Source organism: Salvia hispanica, chromosome 2 (genome assembly GCF_023119035.1).
Source record: "Salvia hispanica cultivar TCC Black 2014 chromosome 2, UniMelb_Shisp_WGS_1.0, whole genome shotgun sequence".
Lineage (NCBI taxonomy): Eukaryota > Viridiplantae > Streptophyta > Magnoliopsida > Lamiales > Lamiaceae > Salvia > Salvia hispanica.
The window spans coordinates 30,179,325-30,200,462 of record NC_062966.1 but is presented as its reverse complement, the minus strand read 5'-3'; the positions used below and the strand labels follow the sequence as shown (position 1 = coordinate 30,200,462).

The 21,138-nt window shown below is 34.0% G+C and overlaps 2 protein-coding genes across 3 annotated transcripts; one reads left to right on the top strand and one right to left on the bottom strand.

Moving 5' to 3' along the window:
* The first annotated feature begins 3,768 nt into the window (after positions 1–3,768).
* On the top strand, positions 3,769–9,170 carry LOC125204320 (CDP-diacylglycerol--serine O-phosphatidyltransferase 1-like). Of its 2 annotated transcripts, none has more exons than XM_048102939.1 (13): positions 3,769–4,001; positions 5,074–5,262; positions 5,498–5,563; positions 5,686–5,745; positions 6,091–6,181; positions 6,683–6,737; positions 6,852–6,931; positions 7,030–7,146; positions 7,256–7,340; positions 7,658–7,749; positions 8,262–8,515; positions 8,601–8,689; positions 8,846–9,170. In XM_048102939.1, exons 2-13 carry the CDS (start codon positions 5,099–5,101, stop codon positions 8,971–8,973), a joined length of 1,281 nt encoding a protein of 426 aa, XP_047958896.1. In that variant the 5' UTR covers positions 3,769–4,001; positions 5,074–5,098; the 3' UTR covers positions 8,974–9,170. The 2 variants fall into 2 exon arrangements, with proteins under 2 accessions (XP_047958896.1, XP_047958897.1); XM_048102940.1 differs by lacking the exon at positions 3,769–4,001 and adding an exon at positions 4,047–4,111.
* A 1,330-nt stretch (positions 9,171–10,500) lies between these two features.
* LOC125204069 (origin of replication complex subunit 4) lies at positions 10,501–15,310 on the bottom strand. The gene is made up of 16 exons (XM_048102613.1): positions 15,152–15,310; positions 14,655–14,745; positions 14,505–14,561; positions 14,362–14,409; positions 13,582–13,632; positions 13,455–13,498; positions 13,280–13,343; positions 13,097–13,183; positions 12,713–12,804; positions 12,549–12,630; positions 12,139–12,224; positions 11,947–12,056; positions 11,292–11,384; positions 11,154–11,218; positions 10,909–11,052; positions 10,501–10,742 (listed from the first exon to the last, which is right to left on the bottom strand). The coding sequence occupies exons 1-16, from the start codon at positions 15,259–15,261 to the stop codon at positions 10,707–10,709; spliced, it is 1,260 nt and encodes a 419-aa protein (XP_047958570.1). The 5' UTR covers positions 15,262–15,310; the 3' UTR covers positions 10,501–10,706.
* Positions 15,311–21,138: the final 5,828 nt, after the last annotated feature.

Sequence of the window (21,138 nt, the reverse complement as noted above, 5' to 3'; positions counted from 1 at the left end):
TAATTGAATTTGTTGGAATTAAAAATAAAAAATGAAATTGAATGAATAGTTAAGAGATGGTTAAGAGATGGAGGGATGCAGGTGTTGTCTCTTAGTTAAGAGATGAGCTGAAAAGTACAGTGGGGCCCATGAATAGTGAAGAGATGAGACGGTTAAGAGACGGATAGAGACAGCGTTGAGGATGACCTTAGCAACACTATAATTTGCATATTACTCCCTCCGTCCCGGATAATTTGTAATTTGTCTCATTTCACTTTATACCATTTTTGGTAGTGGACTCCATATTCCACTAACTCATTCTTGTTCATATTTTATTATAAAACTAATATATAAAAGTAGGATACACATTTTACTAACCTTTTCTAACTCACTTTTCATTATATTTCTTAAAATCTGTGTCCGGTCAAAGTGAGACGAATTATCAGGAAAGGAGGGAGTAATAGTTTTTGTTATTTTTACTTATATTTGTAGCTTATAATAGTACTACAGTTTTACTACTACATCTTAATGGGTTGGTTGATTAATATCATTAATTCACTCATCCCAACCATAAGAAAATTAAAGAAAATCACACTTTTAATTTTTATTTTTATTTGGAATTTTATACTATATATACGAAAAATGATGGTACAATATATATTCTTGATGGACAGACCAAAATGAAACAATTTATTTTTGGACAGAGATAGTAAATGAGTACTCCATTTGTTATCACCTTAACAAAATCATATGCATATATTCGTTGTACAATATGAGATAACGTAGTCTAGCTATCTTGGAAAGGTCAAGACTTGACAATTGGCCTAAGTAGTGATTTTCTTGTTCCTTCAATTAACTTGAGTTTTAGTTTAGAAGCAAAAATGTCAAGACACATGCACCTCTTGCAGTTTCACTAGGTACATTGATAGTAAATAAGTACTTACTAACCTAATTTTATTTTGGCAGTATCCTTTAAAATTAATCAACGAGCAACACAATTATTTTAATGACATATGTTAAGTACCTTTATTTAGTCAACTTATATCACATGGAATTAAATCATTTTCAAGATTATAATCATAATGACACATCCAATTATTTGGTCAAAAATCCTTATCTCGAATGCATAGCTGTAATAATGAAAAAGCATACAAGATTAGTCCAAGATATTAGCAATCATAATTTTGCAATTAAACTATCAAAATGCAGAGAGCTGTCAGCATCTTGTTAACAAATTATGGTTTTACAATGTCTCAATCAATTTTGCGCATGCCAACCATGATAATTTCAATTTAAAAAAAAAATACTAGAAAATAGATTGTGTGGTTTCAGTCAAACCACGATAATTTAATTATTAACCCACATCCCAAAACCATACATTTAGTCGATTTTGCCTCATAAATAGGTAGAATTTTTTTAATTATTACATTAACCCACGTAAATATAAGCAAGAAATATCCACCAATCAAAAAGAATAGAAAAAAAGAATATCACCTATTACTCAGTTAAAAAAGCTTACATATAGAAGCATTAATTAGAAACTTTACAAAATAAATATTAAATTCACGCGTTGATGTTAGATGAGTAAATAATATTAATAAATGGATTACATGATTTACTTTAATTTTGAGGGAACGATACTATATATGATTAAGCAATATGAGTTGTAAAAGTTTGGTAGAAAATATAGAAATAAAAATAGGGCAGTGAGTAATGATGAAAATATTTATAAAAAAAATGGGAAAAGGGCAGCTAGCAAAATTAAATGTACGAGGCAGGCATATATCCTTATCATTAAAGCTTATATAATCCTGTAAATAAAAATTGTCTCGTGCTGTGTAGAATCTTTATGATGAATTTGGTCCTTCACTTTAATTGTATTATTATCATTTCACATGGCTTTTCTATACTTTCTTAAATACTTTTGGGCCCATTTTGCATTTAATACTTGAAAATGCGTCTCTCTCTAGGATTTATTTTGTTGGGTGTTTATTTGAGTGGAACATACCACTTTATTAATTTTTATTTTACGTGCCCAATTAGTATAGAACACTAGCTATATTAGGATAAATAACTCACTTTTGGAGTTATTTGACTTAAAATATAATTTTAAATGTACTAGTATGTTTTTTGTATTAGGGTTTTCTTGTATGTTAGTAGTATTTTTTAACTTATAGATTTGTCAAGAAGTGATCTGTCTGAAAATTTTGGTTCAATTTTTTTTAAGCTTAGGTCACTTTGTGTATAAAAGTGTATTTCAATTGGGATCAGTTTATCTTTACAAAAATTCCTGACCAACCGACAACTCCTATTTTTTTAATATAACATTTTTATGAATTCGTCTTTTGTTGGTATTAGATTGAATTTAACAACTCAAAATTATTAAGTAATGATTCAATATGTGTATTCTTTTAATTAAAAAATTATACATACTTGCATGATGAGTGACCGAATCAATTAAACAGCTAAAACTTGTTGACTGCTTCGATAGTACAACATGAACGATTTCTTTCTAAGGAAACTTTTTTACTATCGCAATTATATTTTGATTTAATATGTTTACAAAATCATCACTTCATAAACTGTAGTAGTACTATTACATTAGGTACATCGTCATCCATTTTTAAAATAACAAATAATTTGGTTTGAAATCTTAAAAATCCGCCTAATATGGCCATGCCGCCAAATCAAATTGTTGTTATCCAATAACCTTACCAAACACGTGATATATTTCTTTGATTAATTTGATTATATGCCTAAACTTCAAAGATTTGTTTAGATCTCATAGACCCCAAAATGTATCTTTTTTCTAATGGTCATTCCTAATATAAAAAAAGGGACATGTGTTGAAGACAAAAATTGACTTCAATTTACATTTGAATATTTAATTAATACTATTATAGTTACTAATCAAGTCAAAATAGTTTTGATCTTCAAATTTAATGGCAGTTCATTTTTAAGATAAAAAAAATCAAATCACAATGTTAATGATTCGAAACTATCAATGATTTGTAACGATAGTAAAAAAAAAATTAATTTTCGTAAAAAAATATCAATTGAGAACTTAAAATTTATTTTATCAGTGACATGTACACTATTCAATATGATCATCTTAGCCGGGACCGAGGGAATAGTCTATTACTCTATGTTTTATATATTTATTTTTTTAGTAGGTTGATCTAATATTTTAATGCTTCGTCAGTCTTTAAAAAATAAATTTTTGTCGTTTTGGTCAATTAATCAAAGTTAGTTCATTTTTACATTTTAAAAAAAATTTATCTCACATTAAACAACTCATAATGTGAATCTCAGAATTCAATAATATTATTTCAACTATTTTTCTTATTTTATCTCTCATATTGATCAATTTTAAATTAAAACTTTTGTCAATTTTCAAGATCACTATTCGTAAGTTACTATTCGTAAGTTACGGTTCATAAAAGTATGATTTAAATTTTACTCACATGGACGGCTTCATACCTTGACGTTTTAAAAAATTTGTTCCAATTAAAGTGAGAGTACGAAGTAGTATATTTTAAATTTGGTTGAAATTAGTAATAAAAAAATATTTTATTGAGGAATGAAATTAGAGGTAGATGAGATGTGATGGAGATTATGTAGTATGAAGAATATACCTTTGGGGGCGTGACAATAAATCGAAACATGAATGTGTTTATTCTGAAATAAAATGGAATATCCCCACTCTAGTCGATTTCAATGCAGTCTACGCCTTTATTACAAAATTAAACACACCCAACTCCAGATATTCAAAATCAAAATACTCTCTCTCTCTAAACTCCCCCTTTGACCGCCGTACCATTTTAAAACGTCACCGCCTTTTCGTCGCCTGCTCTCTCTCTCTCTCTCTCTCCTTTTCATCTGAGCACAAAATTTATCGGTATTCAGCCGCACATTTATACGTTCCGGACTCTCACTTCTCTTTTACTTCTCTACTCAAATCTCGATGAGCTCATTTCCATCCCAGGGCTCAGATCCTTCTCTATTCTCTACTATATAATTCAGTAAGTGAATGCCATTATTTGATTCACTTTCTTTCTTACCTCTCAACTCTTTCTTCTTTTTTTCTTCCCCTTTTCCCTTTTTAGGGGAATATAATTGGCATTACTCCAATGTATGTATTGATTGGCTTTTCTGTTTCTCATATACAAGCAATGTGTGTTTCGATTCGACTCTTTAATCTTCCGGGGGGAATGGGGTATATCGGATTCTTAGCATGCACCGAACTTAAGTGTTTGATATTCCCGAATTGACGAATTAATCGGTTGAAAACGACACTCGAAGTCGTGGATTTTGATTCTGCTGCCTCTTCCATTGCATGCGGCGATTCACTCTTTTGAATTTTTTTCTAGCTTTCATTTGGTTCCGCGTCTTCCATTAATGTTAATTGACTAAGTCTACGCAGGATTGGTACTGTTCAAGTTGAAACTTTTTTTACTGTTTATGGATTAGAGAGGCGTGTGATTAGGGTTTATAAGCCGCAAGGTTTTGTGAATAAACCCGACCCTTTTATTTATTATGTTGTGTTATGGTAGACGATTGAATAAAATTTGGTAGGTGTGTGGAAACTTATCTTGCTGTAGGCTTGTAGCTGCTTTTTTTTTGGTTGACTATTACTTTTAGGTTCTGTATCTCAGTGTATTTATCTTTTACTCGGAGAAAATTTGGAGGCTGTGTTTTGAAATTTTGATACTTCTATATTTTTATTAGCTTTTGGTGTGCCACTAACTTCAGATTTCTAGAGGTCTACTTTGCCTCTCTACTTGGAACTCTGAGCTTAAATAGTTTTAGTGTATATTTGTAACTCATATAGTTGTATGCATGGAAAAGGCGTGGACTTGCATTGACCAATAGTGTTATCTTTGCTATGTGTTTTTTAACTTGTTTTAGCACCTTGGAATTTATCTGCCGGATGATAGGACAGCATTTTATGATGTTAATTTGTTACTGTAGTTTATTTCATGGGGTGGTTGGCAAAGTTTTCTTATTATAATCATCGATAACTTTTACTATCCTCTATCTTGTAATGGTAGCTTATGGCGGTCATGAAGCTCATTCTTTGAATTGTTCTTGCAGTGAGAAGTGTCTTGCATCATAGAATATGGAATTTAACGACGAATGGAGAGCTTTGCGGAAGGTTCATGTGGCTTATCAAAACGGTGATTTGAGCACATCAAGTAGCGAACACGATCATGATCCGTGGACTGCCTGGGCTTACAAGCCTCGCACAATTACATTATTACTAATTGGTGCATGCTTCCTTGTGTAAGTTGGTTAAATTTTTGTACTGCATTTTTTGGTTCATTCATAAGTTTTGGTGGCAATGGATATGTGAATAATTTTTGTACTGCATTTTCCTAAACCCTATAAGTTTAATATCTCCGGTTTCACTTGGAGATGCTAGGAAGCATAATAGTGAAACAGAAGAGAACCACTTCATGATATGAGCAATTATTTTTCAATAGTCCTGAAATAACTTCGATTTGGAAATATTCCTCAGATGGGCAAGTGGAGCACTTGATCCTGAACGTGGTTCAGAAACTGAGCTTGTTACTTCTGTGAAGAGGTGACTGCTAAAACCTTTGAATACCACATAAAAAAGTGCACATAAGAGAATTGTATTTTCTTATTTGCGCATCCTCTATGTAATTTTTGAAGGCTAAGTGTTGCATTTATGCCTTTTGATAGGGGTTTATGGGCGATGATCGCGGTGTTCCTTGCTTATTGCTTATTGCAGGCTCCTTCAACGTAAGTTATTCTCAACCTACCCTGTGAAGTCTGCTTGTCTTTGCATGAGCTAATTGGTTCTGTAAAGGTTCTACTCTTGTTGTGTGAAGAACAATTTTCTTAAATCATCAGTTTGTCTTCTCTAGCATTTAGAATTGTTTATGAATGATTACCTGACTTGGCTGCAAATAGAGGTATTTAGCATTTCAGAAGGCATTAACTTCAGTTAAAGCTAAATGGCTTAAAAAATATAGGCGTGCCCCATGATGTTCTTGGAATACCTTATGAATATTGCAATACCCGAAGCTCTACCTTTGACATGCTCGTGTGTCTGGACAAATTATCATGGACCACATTCTTTTTCAGGATACTTATCCGGCCGCATCCTGCAATATGGCGACTTGTTCATGGAATGGCTGTAATATACCTCGTTGCCTTAACATTTTTACTATTCCAGGTAGCCCTTTATGTTTTTGTATACAGTTGTATTTTTTTTGGCCTATTTTGGGCTTAAGTTTAGTTTAGCTATATGGCAAGTGTCTGTATGTTAATTTAGTACTTTTCTTGATAAAATCAAATAATTCTTATATTTATATGTAGTCTTCCATCAATTCAGCATACTGAGTTTGTTGGAGAGACAGGCTAGAGATATTATGCATAACTGAAATTATTTTACACGTTGTGGGCATTGTCATAAGTAGCCTGAATATGGATTCCTAAAACAGAGACTGTAGAAGTTTTATTCATAATGTTCAGAATTTTTTTTGTTTGGTTAAATCATAGTATGATTCTTTTAACACAATTTTTAAAAAATGAATATCTTTGCAGCTTTACTCATTATTTTACCTTAGCTTTTTTTTGTGATTTCTTCTTGACTGCATCATAGCTTGGATTTATCACGCTTTATGAATTTTCTCAATAGTTTCTGATATCTCTTCTCAATTTTTCGTTTTTGAAGAAGCGTGATGATGCACGGCAATTTATGCGATTCCTGCATCCTGATCTTGGTGTTGGTAGGGTGTTCCAACTTTTACTCCTCCATTGAATGCAAGCTACATGTTTTCCACCATTATACTCATTAGTGGATGTGAGTTATTACCGATATATTCTATTTGTCATAAATGCAGAACATCCAGAAAGATCATATGGTGCCGATTGCCGAATTTATTTACCTGAAAATCCTACAAGCAGGTTTAAGAATGTTTATGTATGTTATCTTTGTATTTTTAGTGTTTGTTTTATGTACTTGTCAAGTAAATATGCCTATGCAGCTAGCACTGAAACTTTGATTCATGTTGTTCTTAGGACACACTTTTTGATGAGTTTGTTTTGGCACATATCCTCGGTTGGTGGGGGAAAGCTATAATGATTCGTAATCAGCCACTTTTGTGGGTACTTTCTATCGGATTTGAGTTGATGGAGGTCAGTTTTTGTTCTTTGCCTACTAATTTTACGCTGTTCAGTGCCGAGCAAGGACTGAGGACGTATTTCTTTTTTCATTAAAGGTGGTTTTTGTATATGGTGTTTTCAGCTGACTTTTCGCCACATGTTACCGAACTTCAATGAATGTTGGTGGGACAGTATCATTCTTGACATATGTATCTGCAATTGGTTTGGTAAGTTTTAGTTGCTTCAACTCTGGTTATCATTTTTGGGTTTTTCATATTACCCGAAAATATTTTACATGCCCTTTTTTAGAGAAGATAGTAACACATTTTAGCTTAAATATGATTTCCTCTTACAACTCTCGTCTACGGACATATAGTTGGTTTATTACCTGCAGATCCTTGCAGAAATTTTTAGCCGAACTAGAACCCGATTTTCTTCTATCCTTGTTGCTGGCTTATCTTGGTTACCTACTTATATATTAGATATTCATCTTTACTTCTTGTGGAAAGAGGGTTGTCACTATGTTTCATTTTTTGCTTCACAGGTATTTGGTCTGGTATGCGCACAGTTCGGTACTTTGATGGAAGAACTTATGAGTGGGTTGGCATAAGCCAGCAGCCTAACATCATGGGGAAAGTACGTCAGTTTGCATGACTTTCAAATTACATAAAGTAATATCTTTAAAGTAACTGCAGATTTGCATGTGTTCTAGTTGGTTGTCTAAGTGGGTTGAATGTGTTGGATGGAGTTGTTATGCATATATTGTTGTGTCCTGGTGTTTAGCTGGCAGCTTGTCTAATATGTTGCTTATAAATTGCATTTTTTTTATAGAATTCTCTGGTATATAGGATAACATTAGATTCCAAAGTGACGATATGTAAAACATGCACCAATTGAGATGACCCACATATGAGATTCCGGCAGGGCATAGTTCTCTTCATTTCTGAAGTTCTAATTTTAAGCCAATTGGGTTTCTTTCATCCTGATTGAGTTTAAATGTATTGTAGTAGTATATGGTAACTTCAGTATAAGTTGTTTATGTCATGCTACACCGAGGTTTGGTTAGGATGTTTTTTCTGCATAAAGCCATTTATAATGTTGCACCATCACTGTAAACAGAAACTTATGGCATCCTCTTTGATTTTCAGGTCAAACGAACTCTTGGACAGTTCACTCCTGCCATGTGGGATAAAGACGAATGGCACCCATTTCTTGGTCCATTCCGCTTTGTTCAAGTTCTGAGCCTTTGCATTGTCTTCTTGACCGTGGAACTCAATACTTTCTTTCTGAAGTTTTGCCTTTGGGTTCCTCCTCGAAATCCTATAATTGTATATAGGTTGGTGTTGTGGTGGCTTATAGCAATACCAACAATTCGCGAATACAATTCTTACTTGCAAGACAGGTAATTCATGTTTTCCCGGTTTCTGGGGTCTAAAGCAGGAAGGTTTTAATGTTTTCTTATGGTCTGATCTTTGCTTTGTTAACAGAAAACTAGTGAAGAAAGTAGGTACCTTTTGCTGGCTCTCACTTGCTATCTGCATCGTGGAACTCCTCATTTGTATCAAGTTTGGACATGGTGAGTATCCGATTCAGTTGGCATCAACGCTTTCTGTCTAGTATTTTTGCTTCTCAATCATCTTGTTTCAACTTAAATATAATGGTGTGGATTTATGTTTGTTTTAGTTTGAAACTCACATTTTCATTTATTGAATGATATATTATGGTCAATCAGGACTGTTCCCTAATGTCATGCCGAGGTGGGTGGTTATATTTTGGACGACTGTCGGAATTGGGCTCATCGTATTCTTGGTTGCATGGTCGTATCAACTACACAGGTCAATGAAGAGAAAATGGCAATAGGTTCATTTTTGGGGGGGATTCAACAATTTTCTTTGAGTTCTCCATGTTTTCTTTGGTTAATTTGAGGTGGTGTAAATACCCACTGCATTTTTAATTGTAAATGTTTTACATTTAGGTTAGATCCTACTCTTGTTGAATTTATAAATCTTAATTCTTTGTGAGCAAATATTGCCAATGCCACCTTTTATTTTTCTTCATTCATATTTTAATATTTAACAAGTTTTTCACCTTGTGTTAGTTAGAAACTTTGAACAGATTTCTGTTCCCGCAGTTTGAATTCTTGTCTGCTGATAACTACCAAGTGCTTGTGGGATGGTTGAAATAAAATTTATGATATTGATGTTTAAAAATTGAAGGTTATATGGAGAAAGAAAAATATGAAAGAGAATGAGAGAGTAAAATAAATGTTAAAATGAAGTTTTTGTTAAAAACAATGACTGCTTGGAATGACCTGTAATGCAAGTTAACTTGGAATGAAGTAAATTACTCCATATAATTGTGTTCTTTTTAAATAAAACAATATACTATGGGGGTGTTCGGTTGACAAGACTAAGTCTCATGATTAAATATGTATCATGTTTGGTTCATAAGATTAACTCCTTTAACTTAATCCTAGATGGATAGTCTCATGATAATTAGTCATAGCTTCCCCCTCCAACTAAAATAATCCTACAACCTAATTCTAGATGGATAGTCTCATGATAATTAGTCATGGCAATCGAACGCCACCTATGGCTTTGTGATAATATAGTATTCCATCGTAGATATGTATCGTTTGACTAAAAAGCAAATGATTTCAGCATGACATCTTAAAAATAAAAGTATCATTTTCATTGAGACATTGTTAGTTCTTACATTTATTTCGATTCCAATTTTACACGTGAATTCAAAATCCATCTCTTATTCAAATGACTCAATTGTCATCAATTTTGATTTCAAATGTGTGATAATATCCCCCAAAAGATCAAGATAATTTTAAATTTTGTGTAAAATAGAAGACAGTACAAATTTAGAGCATTTTTATACATTTGATACGTATTATAAACAATAATGTTTTCTACCATCGAAACAATCACAAAATTAGTACTTCTCTATCTTTCATTTTGAATCCAAATATAATTTACAGTAACTTCGAAGAAAGAGGTAAATGAAAATATGGAAGATAAATAGTACTCCTAGGTGGCGTTCGGTTGTCATGACTAATATCATGAGACTATCCATCTAAGATTAAATTGTGAGATTATTTTAGGTGGAGGAGGAAGCTATGACTAATTATCATTAAACTATCTATCTAGAATTAAGTTGTATGGTTCATTCTTATGAACCAAACATAATACAAATTTAATCATGAGATTTAATCTTGGCAACCGAACACCCCTTAGTTGCTATATTTACATTTTCTTTCTTTGATGATGTATATTTACTTACTTCTCTAAACAAAGAGAAAATATGACCATTATTTTGTTTAACTTGTCATTTACCTCATTCCCTTAGAAATAACTGCTTCATACTACTAGTTTTCTTATATGGAGCAGTATAAATGAAATATATACCATCTCAATTTACATTTTTCCGTTCGGGTTGCTAGTCTTGATAGTTCAAGTGGCTTCATACAAACTTTTATGTAAACTTTTCCAGGATAAAGTAGTTTTGATAGTTCAGAGAGGAACAAGAACATGAGAAAAGGGTCCAAAAATACAATATTCCAAACAAAGTTGTCCCTGTAGACCTGCTTAGCCTTCACGAGCCATCAGTTTATGTAGGATTGTCTGTCAACACAAAATTGAAAGTCAAATATATGTTCAAATTTGCATGATTACATTTGGAAATTCAAATTTGGCAGCATCAAAATATATGTTCACGCATGAATAGGTGCAGAGAAGATATTCATATCAGCATTTTAGATTTTTCAATGAGATGCCAAGAGAGACGCACCGGGCAAGAGGGGAAGGATTGCAACCCCTGCTGCAGTTCATGCCACGATATCAAAAGCTTCACTGGACGGAACTCAGCAGATTGGCCCTGCCCTCTGCTGTCCTGGAACGAGACCAGCCCACGTTGCAGAAGATGCTCAAAGGCCTAAAAGAAGTCAATCAATGTCACGGGTGCGCATAGAAGGTGGACATATAACAAATATTCTATGCGAGATGTGCATAGTTCAGACAGGAACTGATACGAACCCGTAAGCAGATATTCCTTGCATAATAGTCGACTGTTTCGAAGCTGTCGCGTATCCTTTTGTACTCTACAATGAGAATGATGGATCAGGGAGGAATTCTTAGAGGGAGGTGAGAGAGAACAGAGCAATTTCAATGCACCTTTCATTATAGAATTGAAGTTGCATAACTCCACCTCTTTGACTTCCAGCCTCTTCATGCAAACTAGAAGATGAAGTTGCAAAATAGAGCAATCTGCACACACGAATCAGATTTTCAATTAAGATGGTGAGCAAACAAGAGTTCAGGTTGGACAGTACAAGTAATATGCAACTCCTAGAAAACTAAGGTGCCATTACAACTATATTGCTCAAACAGGAAAAGGGCAAGGTCCAATCACTAGTCATCTGTGAGATCACTGATTACAAGTCAGTAATCAGTTTGGTTTATAAGATCGTAACTGGTTCCTTTTCACTTGTCAGTCAGAAATTTCATCGAGTCATTTTATCATAATTTCAGTTTCCTTATCTCTATACATTTTATCCTCCTTATAAGTTGCATTTTATCTTGAGGTCCTAATTGGAAAATTGAAGAGCTCGTACAACAAAATCATAAGTTGATGAAATTAGATGGACAATATAGTAAGGCATAAGTAGTTTAATCCAATTGGAAAATTCTGCTTAAATTCCGGTTCTATTTGCACAAGACATAATGGAACGTGTATTAAGTACTCGTAAAATTCAGGAGCACTAAAAACGGAAGCTCCTCAAGAAAAAGGAAAAGATGAAACCTAGACAATGGCCAAGTATGCACACACCTTTTAGAGCCTCCTGCTTTGGCTGCCTTTGTATGCTTGGAAGTGCTGATTTAAAATTTTTAATTGACAGGGAACCAGAACTCAAGTCCATATGACAAACAGCACAGAACCTAGTGATAACGGCCACAAAGTTATTGAACAGTAAATTAAAAATGCATTATACATAAAATATAATATTTTCAAAACACTTACAAAAATCTCAATAGATGGCTGACAGTTGAATCAGAATAACATAATTGATCGACGACCCTTTTGAATTCTTCACCAGCTAAAATGTTCTGGACACGTCAAGGAATTGTAACCATATATACTAAATGCAGAAGATTGAATCAAGCAAGGAATCATTGTTTCATGAGCTGAGATTTTTTATGAAGGGCCCTATTCTCATATTTTCTTGAGATGGAAATTTTAAAATGTAGTAGAAAAATATAAATGATCAAGAGGGAAGAAAAGAGGAAGAGCTAGCAGGATAAGTCCACATTGCATCATCATTGTTATGCCATTCAGCATATTTCACTATTAACTTAGTGCAACTCCCATTTCATTTTTTAAGAAAATAACTTGAATAGAAACTCGTGAGGATGACTCCAGGGAAAGGATACGAGTAGTTTTTCGTTGAAAGAAGCTCTGAAATCGTTTGGAAGCCTTGAATCCGTTGGTAAGAGTAAAATGTGCTCTGCAAGTCTGCATGTTAACACTGACTTCATCATAATAGAATATCATGATACAATCAGCAGAGTAATTAAAACAAGAAATAATAATTCACCTATGAAAATCTTCCCCAGGGGAAGAAAGAAACAACAGCTTCCTGTGTGAAAAACGAGATCTAACTCTTTTCTCCAACAGCTGGTCAGCATCCTACAAACCACAAAGCAGGTTCAATTCTTTTCTTAAGACTGGAGTACTTTTCAAATGAATACAGTTTCTTATTGGATCATTTTATAAATGAATGCATCAATATAAAACAACAGAAACACAAAAGAATAGAAAAAGTTAGAATCATGGGTGCTAGTATCAGACACAATGAAAAAAACTAAGCAGCTATAGTAGTCACTATTTTACAGGTAAGAGAAGGGAAGTCATATTGAACATAAATATCAAAGAGAGAAAAAGATTGATACATGTATATTGACAGAGAGGACCAGCTTACCAGTCGGCAACTCACTCCAACTACAACCGCTTGTGACAAGACAGATTGCATTGCATCTAGCAAACTATAAAGCAATCGTTGTTTTCCCTGCATATATAGTTCAATAACATAAGTGATTGGTACATAAATGAGCAGCAACTCAGTATACTTTGGGAAATTTTCTTCTTCACTTGAGGGCATTACCTCTGTGAAAAGGTCAAACTCTTCTAGTACAAAAACAATTGTTTTATGAGCTAACCCACACTCCCTAGTCAAAATAAATGTATGAATCAATATTCTCTTGCATGAATAGAATATCAAGATTCAAGAACGAGCTGTTCACTGAAGACGCTGACAGAAACTAAACCACTTTACGTACCGTAAAATGGATAGCAAGAATTTAGAGTTCTCGTCAAATGAGGCCTGCCAGGTTATTTTTTGTAGACACAGCAAACTGGTGAGACTAGATGGTATATCGAAACTTAAGACTAGTACAATAATTTTACCATTTTAGAGAACTGCAACTGATGCTCCATACACACTTGCCTAGCTATCTCCTGCATGACAAGTTAAGTAGGAAAAAGGTAAGGGGCAGATAACAAATTGCACAAAAACATGAGTCCCTAACATAACGTTTACTGCTTTCGGTATATGAAGAAGCATGGATTGTAAATACGAATTTCGAATGACATTGTGACATAATCACCAGATAATCTAACTACACCAAATGATCAAACAAAGGAACGGACCAGAATGCACTAGTTATAAGCACTTTTGATACTTATGATGAAAAAACAGAGGCAGTAAGGCTTCTGTAACTGCTTAAACTTTGCTAATTATATAGATAGATATCCATAAATATATTTCCTTTTACCAGAATATCAAGTTTCTAAGGACATCTTTAGTAGAGATTTTGACTCACATCATTGTATAAATTCCACTGATATACTTCTGCAACTGCAAGGCTTGACAGGATTATTAGCTAGTTTGGCATTTAGAATCATTGTTGATATAACTTCACATACTTAAGAAACAAGTGAGCTAAATCTAGTGTATCTCAAATTATACACTCAAAGTTTATAAGTGTATATCTAACTGAACAATGTAGTTGATCAAATTGCAACTCTAACTGAACAATGTAGTTAATCAAATTGCAACGTCTCTATTTCATAGGCCAGGCTCCAGACTTTGGGTTATCTACCTTATCCTAAAAATTTTGTGTTAAAATCATATGCACGTTGCACAGAAACACTATTATAGTAAGTGTGAAATAATGGTAATTTGACCTTCAATGCGCAATTGTTATCGCTGTGCAGGAGTCCATTCAACTTAACCTGAAACATTAGAGCAGTGCTTATCAGGAAAGAATCCAGACAACCTTTTTCAAAGAAATTGATATTTGAATTGATTCGTAACTACAAATTTATACCACAGAAATCATGTCTGGATGTTCTTTAAGTAGGTCTTCAAGAACCAACTCCAACACCTAACCAAAAAAAGGGCCAAAAGCACATGAACACAGACCATTTGCATCACCAAATACTCCAGACAATCAAGATAAATGAGAAATTTGACGCACCGCTGTTTTCCCACATCCTCGAGGACCCAAAAGCAGAACTGAGTTGTTACATGCCTCGGTCACTGAACTTGATATTATATACTTCAACTTGCTGAAAAATAATCGAGAACAAAAAATTAACTTTATGCCTCCGATCTTTTCTACCAATAAAAACAAGTCATCAAAGTCCAAGAGATAAACGAAATACAGGCTTATAAAAGCACAGCACGTCAACGTATTTTTCAATTAACCCGAACTGTATCAAAATCGAAGCAATTTAGTAAATCAAACTAACTTCTACTAATGAGATGGATCAAAACCGTAGCGTAAACACTTGAAACAACAAAAAGGCTATGCACTGATTGACTCTTTGAAATGACAGTTCTCGCTAAATTAACTCCGCCCATTCCCACAAATTGATTGCGAATTTTGTACTCCATTCATAACAAACTAATTCACACTAGTTTTCACGCTTATTTCATACACAATAGAAAATACCATAGAGAGGGATAGAGAACCTGTAGTTGGAATCGGGTAATTGGGAGAAATAGGAGTAGACAAATAAGGGATCGGCGATTCTGCTTCTGATGATGAATTTGGCTACCTCCGCTGGATTTTCCACGCCCATTGCTGCTAATGCGGTTTCCTCTTCTTCTGTTGGGTTTTCTTGTATTCGTCTAATGAATCTTGGCCCCACTCCCATTTTCATTTATCTTATGATATACCCCCTTTCCGTGTCTAATCCTCCTTTGGGAGGCAAAGCTTGGAAAGATAAAAGCCCCACTCAAAAAAATGTGAATGCCCTCGGAATCCGGACTTTAAAACTTCATGCACTAAAAAAGGTAGACATTAAAAAAACAGTTTAATAGGGGTATACCTCTCCAAAGTATGCCATGTGTCCATCACGAGTATCAAATATCTCATTTTGGAGAACAACTACATTCTCAAGAAGGGATGCAAACCCCATTAACCATAACATATCTAATACCCTTCGATGATCTTGGTTATTTTTTAGTTATACTATATCATTAATATCTACCCCATTAAGGGAAAAATTTAAAGGGAACAAATATTTAGAATAAAGAAAAACATTTAAAAAATTTTTTAAAAATTGCCCCCTAAAAAAAAAAAATTTTTTCAAAAATGTGATCAAGTAATAATGTCTTCAAAATGTTTCTAACTAAAAAACCCAACCCCCCATTAAAGCCATCCCCAACATTTTAAACACCTAAGCTCTCAAAGTGCTTGTTGTGTTTTGCTATACAAAACGGTTTGTGAAAGGATCCTAAATTATCATGGGGGTACTTTTTAATTTTATGTCGCCTTTTAATTATTTCCGATCGATGATATTTTTTGGGAACATGCTTTTTCCCCTTTGTTACGGTTTTTTTTGTTTGAAAGCCCCCAAAGGTTTGTGTAAATATTGCCCCTAAATGGAAAACCCCCGGTTCAAAACGAACTCTAACAAAGAAACCTTTTTTGAATTTTGGCAAAAAAACCCCGGTGGTAATCGGGTTTCCCTTTGTTGGAACTATTCCAACCCCCGCTCCACCTTGAGGAAAAAAACATACCCGGGGAGACTTATAGTCTGGGTTTGGGAAACTACACGGTACGATACCCGATCGATAATCGGTTGCCCACCATTAAAAATATTCTTTAGCCCTTTAAGGTATTAAGAATTTTTTAAACGTTCCAATGTTCCTCCGGGATTTCGAAATCCGTCATGCAGCGATAACATCGGCCAGTAGATATTAACCATAATAGACCCTATGGAAGCTATAAATCTCTTTGTTGTCTTTTTTTGTCTTGAAGGACAATCCTTCTTTGACAATACAATGCCTTTCCCCAAGGGAAAAAAACCTTTCTTAGAATTCTCCATTGAGAAGCGCCAACAACTTGTCTATGTATGTGGTTGTGATAACCCCAAATTTCCTATTTGATTTTCTCGTAGATTTTAAATTTCCCAAGGATATAGGAAGCTTTTAGATCCTTCATCATAGGATCTGAAAACCCACTCTTTACTTGCATCAGGGGCGATGCCCATAATCAAGATGTCATCCTATATGATAAGGTATACGACGTTTCCATTTTGGGTTTTTAAACACATGGATCCTCTTTCTTGAAAAAACCAAACGATTTGTTTTTCAGCCAAAACAAATATTAACTCTCGAACTAATCCATAAAGGGACTTTTTTAGCTTCCCCGCATTCGGCCTTTTTTTCGATACAAAACCTTGGGTTGTGTCTATAGACATCGTTTTAATTTTTCCATTGAGAAATGGGGTTTTTGACATCCTTTGCCAAATATCAAAATTGTGGTACCCCCCGAAGAATACCCAAATGGATTTTGATCTTGCGGGAAAAGGTTTCATCATTAATGTTCGCCGACTATAACCCCCACTTTTTTTAGCCTTGTAGGTTTGTATTTTTTCCCCTCTCTTCTTTTTGAAGACCCTTTTTAAATTATAGGGTAAACCCCATGGGCAAGTCAACTATTTCCCCGACTAATTTAAGTACATCGAGTCCTTTTCCCGATATCAAGGCTTCTAGCCACCCCGGGGGAAAACCCGCCTCGCTGGTTTGGGCTCTCGTATCAAAATAACTTCTCATTTTGGGTTTCCCAACCATTAGATTCGCCTCTTGAAGACGAGCCCTTTTGGCCCTATTGATTTGGTTTTTCGGTTTTTTTATTCGTATGTGAGAGGGTTGGAATATCCCTGATTTTTTGAGGTGGAGGTGGCAACTATTGCTCATCTTGTCTTTGATGCATCTCTTGTCTTGGGTTCCCTTGAGAGTCTCTCTAAGGTCCTTCTAAGAGTAATTTCCCCCAATAGATCATCAAAAACTCGAGTTATTGCCCAACCCGGGATAATCCCCGTCTCAATGTTTCGTGGTTCTTAAATTTCTTCAAGATCTACTATTTTTGACCTTTTTCCCTTTGGGAGACAAAAGTCTTCAAAAAACGCCATTCTAGATATTATCATTTTGGATTTCGAGGAAATTCATATCCTTTAGTTTCTTTGGGATACCCCAAAAAATCATTTTCATTTTTAGTTTCCAATTTTCCATCATTTTCTTAAAAAGGAAACCCGGGCCGAATATGGTTAAGACTTCTTTCTTCCCCCAAAATTTTATGGTGTTTTCTCAAAAAGATTTTAGGGGCCTATTTAGAATGTAAAAAGCGAGTAAAGGCCCCCAGGAATAAGGGAGTGGGGGGCTCATCATGGATGAACCATATTTAAAAATGTTCGATTTCTCCTTTCCATCTCCTTCATTTGGGGGTACCGGGGGGTGTAAAAAACGGATTCCCTGGACTTAAATAATCGAAATTCACAAAAATTCCCCCCCTGATCCGATCGAAATCTTGATACCCCAAGTTGTTTTTAACTTCACATTAAAATCTTTAAATTTCTCGAAGGCCTGGGTTTATATTTCATAAGATACCTATCCATTTCCTTGACAAATCATCGAAAAGTTTTGGAAATAACCACCCTTTTATTGGAAAAGGGCCCCCAAAACTTTGGGGAAATTTCTCTACAAATCCTTAAAGCTCCCTTTCCCAAAATGGTTTACTTGTCATTTTTTTTTTAGACAAACACCTGTATATTCTAAATCAAATGAATGAGATTTAACTTTTAAATTTTTTATTCTTTTTCATTAATATGACCAATGCAATGCCATAGATAAGTTGATTATTGTTTTTAAGCTTGGTCTTTTTTTTTACTTGAGAATATTTTGTTTTTCAAGATATATAATCCTTTTTAAGAGCGGATTTAAAAACAATCCTTAAAAAAAACGAGCATCGGGTTTGCAAAATGGAAGGAAAAAACCCTTATTCTGAATGGAAATAATATTCTTAGAAATAACTGGGAAAAAAATAACAATTGAACAATTCTAGCAGTCCCCAGGAAGATCCAACTGTAAGTCCCCCCGCATTGGGAAAAATCTTGCTCCTTTTCCCCAAATCCTTCCCCGGGGCCCCACTTTTTGTACTTTGACCGACATTTTAAAAAGTTGAGCCCCAAAGGCTATCTAATACCCGTTTTGATTTATTCATGCATATTTATCTATGACAAACATACCGACTCCCACCCTTTGCCTTGTTTTGGGGGCTTCTTCCGGCCCCTTTTTTTGGGGGAAAAAACCTCTCCTTTTCTTCGACTTCTTCTTCCTCCACCCTTTGGGGTTTAAAAAACATCCTTGAATTTTTCTTACCCTTTTTTTCTTCCCCCTTTTGGGAAAACCCAGAAGAACCATGAGCACGGGTTTCCTTATAGGGAAGACCTAAATCTTGATGTTGTCAAAAAACCCAGAACCCGTGTTGTTCTGTTGAAATTCACAATGAAATTCTCAAAACTACTAGGAAGAAAAAATTAGATTTGTTGAGACATTTCGGGGCAGTTCCATCGATGTAACCTCCATCAAACCAAACATTTTCAGACATGCCGAAACCTTGCCTCCCTCAGAGCTTGCACTTGAAGAATCCAATTCTCTACTCCATAGTTTGAGCTTGTGAAGCAAAAAACTCCCAAATGTTTAACCATCTCATATGGAAGCATGTCTCATTTTTTTGAAGCAAATTTATGGGTGACAACATGAGCCGAGCATCATTTCATTTTTAAAATGTTACTCTGAGTGCTCCACAAAACCGGAAGATTCCTTACTAGGGGCGACACCAATTTGGGTTTTTCCCAAAACATAATCAATTTTTGTTTTGCCCAAGCGAACAAGGGCAAACGTGAAAATTTACCCCAAACTTTTTGTTTCCATCAAAAAAATTGTGTAAAATTTTCATTTTATCAAAAAAAATACAATGAAAAAATAAATTAAAAAAATATAAAAATCACATTCGATTCTAAAAAACAAAAAGTTTATTGTATTGATTAGTCCCCCCTATTTTTAAAATATATTATGTCCCCCAAACAAAAAAACGAATTTATATCAAATATAAATTTTAGTGGTCCAAATAATCCTATAAAGGCCCCCCTTTTGGCGTACTACGGAATATTACAAGGTAGGCCTCTAAGCCAATTGCAACAACTATTTTGCAATTCTTGGTTTTTTTAATCCAAATTAAAATATCCCTAAACTATTTAGGTGCTTTTTTACTAAACAATTTAAAAGTCAACCCCATCACGATGCCAACGCATCATGAATGAGCTAACCTTGTGGATTTAGAGTAAAAGCTTTGGTAAAACTTCGTGGGGCGAAAAGGCTAGGAACATCAAACAATTATGATGGGCGATGTTTGTTTCAAAACAAGACATATTTTTTGGGAAAAAGTGTGAACTAGTTATGGAATATAATATCCAATATTAAAATTTAAACAATTACGGGGGCCGCCTACCCGCAAGTATAAAGGGCTACAAATGGGGGCCCCTACCCGGACATAGATAACAGGCCATATGGGGCCCCCCGGAAATAAAACTTCTAACTCTATAGTTTAAAAAAAATAAACATAAATCAAAAAGATGCTTATCACATGGGGTATCAAAATGCTCAACAAATAAAATAAATTTTATTCTTTAATTAAATTGGGCTTAATAACTTAAATTTTAAATTAATATAAATTTTAATTTATCAATTAATTAAAAACAATTTTAATTGAGATTTACATAGTATAACAAACCGCCTCACGCCCATTCAAAGATGCAAAAAATAAAAAAAATTAAACCCTTTTTGTGTAGAATTTTTTTAAAAAAGCCCACATTTAATTAAATCTTGGCCCTATTTGCATCACCTTACCAAAGCCCCGGGAAATTTTTTTTAAGAATGGTTTCGCCCCAATTCCCCCACAACAACATTGGATCCGACCGGGCGAAAAACAATAAACCCTTTTAGTTATAAGTCTCAAAAGCTTTGGAATAAATAATATTCATTATCCCCCCTTTTGGGGTAAGAAATTAACCATTCAAATTAATTCTAAAAAAATTAAAACAGTTCATAACTTTCAAAATTTAAGTTTCCAAAACCAATTTGAAAAATTTTAAAAAAATTTTTAATAAAATTGAGTTTGGGCCCTTGGTTTTTTAAAGTCCCCGTTTTTAAAGAATTGAAGTTTAAAAATCAAATAAGAAATCTAATTTCTCGAAATCGGTCAAATTTTTTTAAAATTTTCGGGTTGTTGAAACTTTAAATCCGAACAATTATAGTTTTCATTTATTTTCCAAAAAATTTTTAATTACAGTGCGCTATTATCTCTAACCTGTCCACCAAAAACGGTATCGTTCCATCACCCCTTCCATTTGTTTCTTTTCTCAATTATTTATCTAAAGAAGAAGCTTATCTGCTCATAATAATTTATGGCCTAAATTAGCTTATAACTTAAAATTGCACGCAAATATTAGGAGACTTTTGTAATGCTATTATAATTTTTAATCCTCTCTATCTTTAGAAAAAGATTTCACTGATTATTTTGAACTATTTTTTTTATAGTGTTTAGTAAATAATAATAATACAAGGTTACGAAAGTCATTTTGTAGGTTTAAGACGGAAAAAGTAAATCT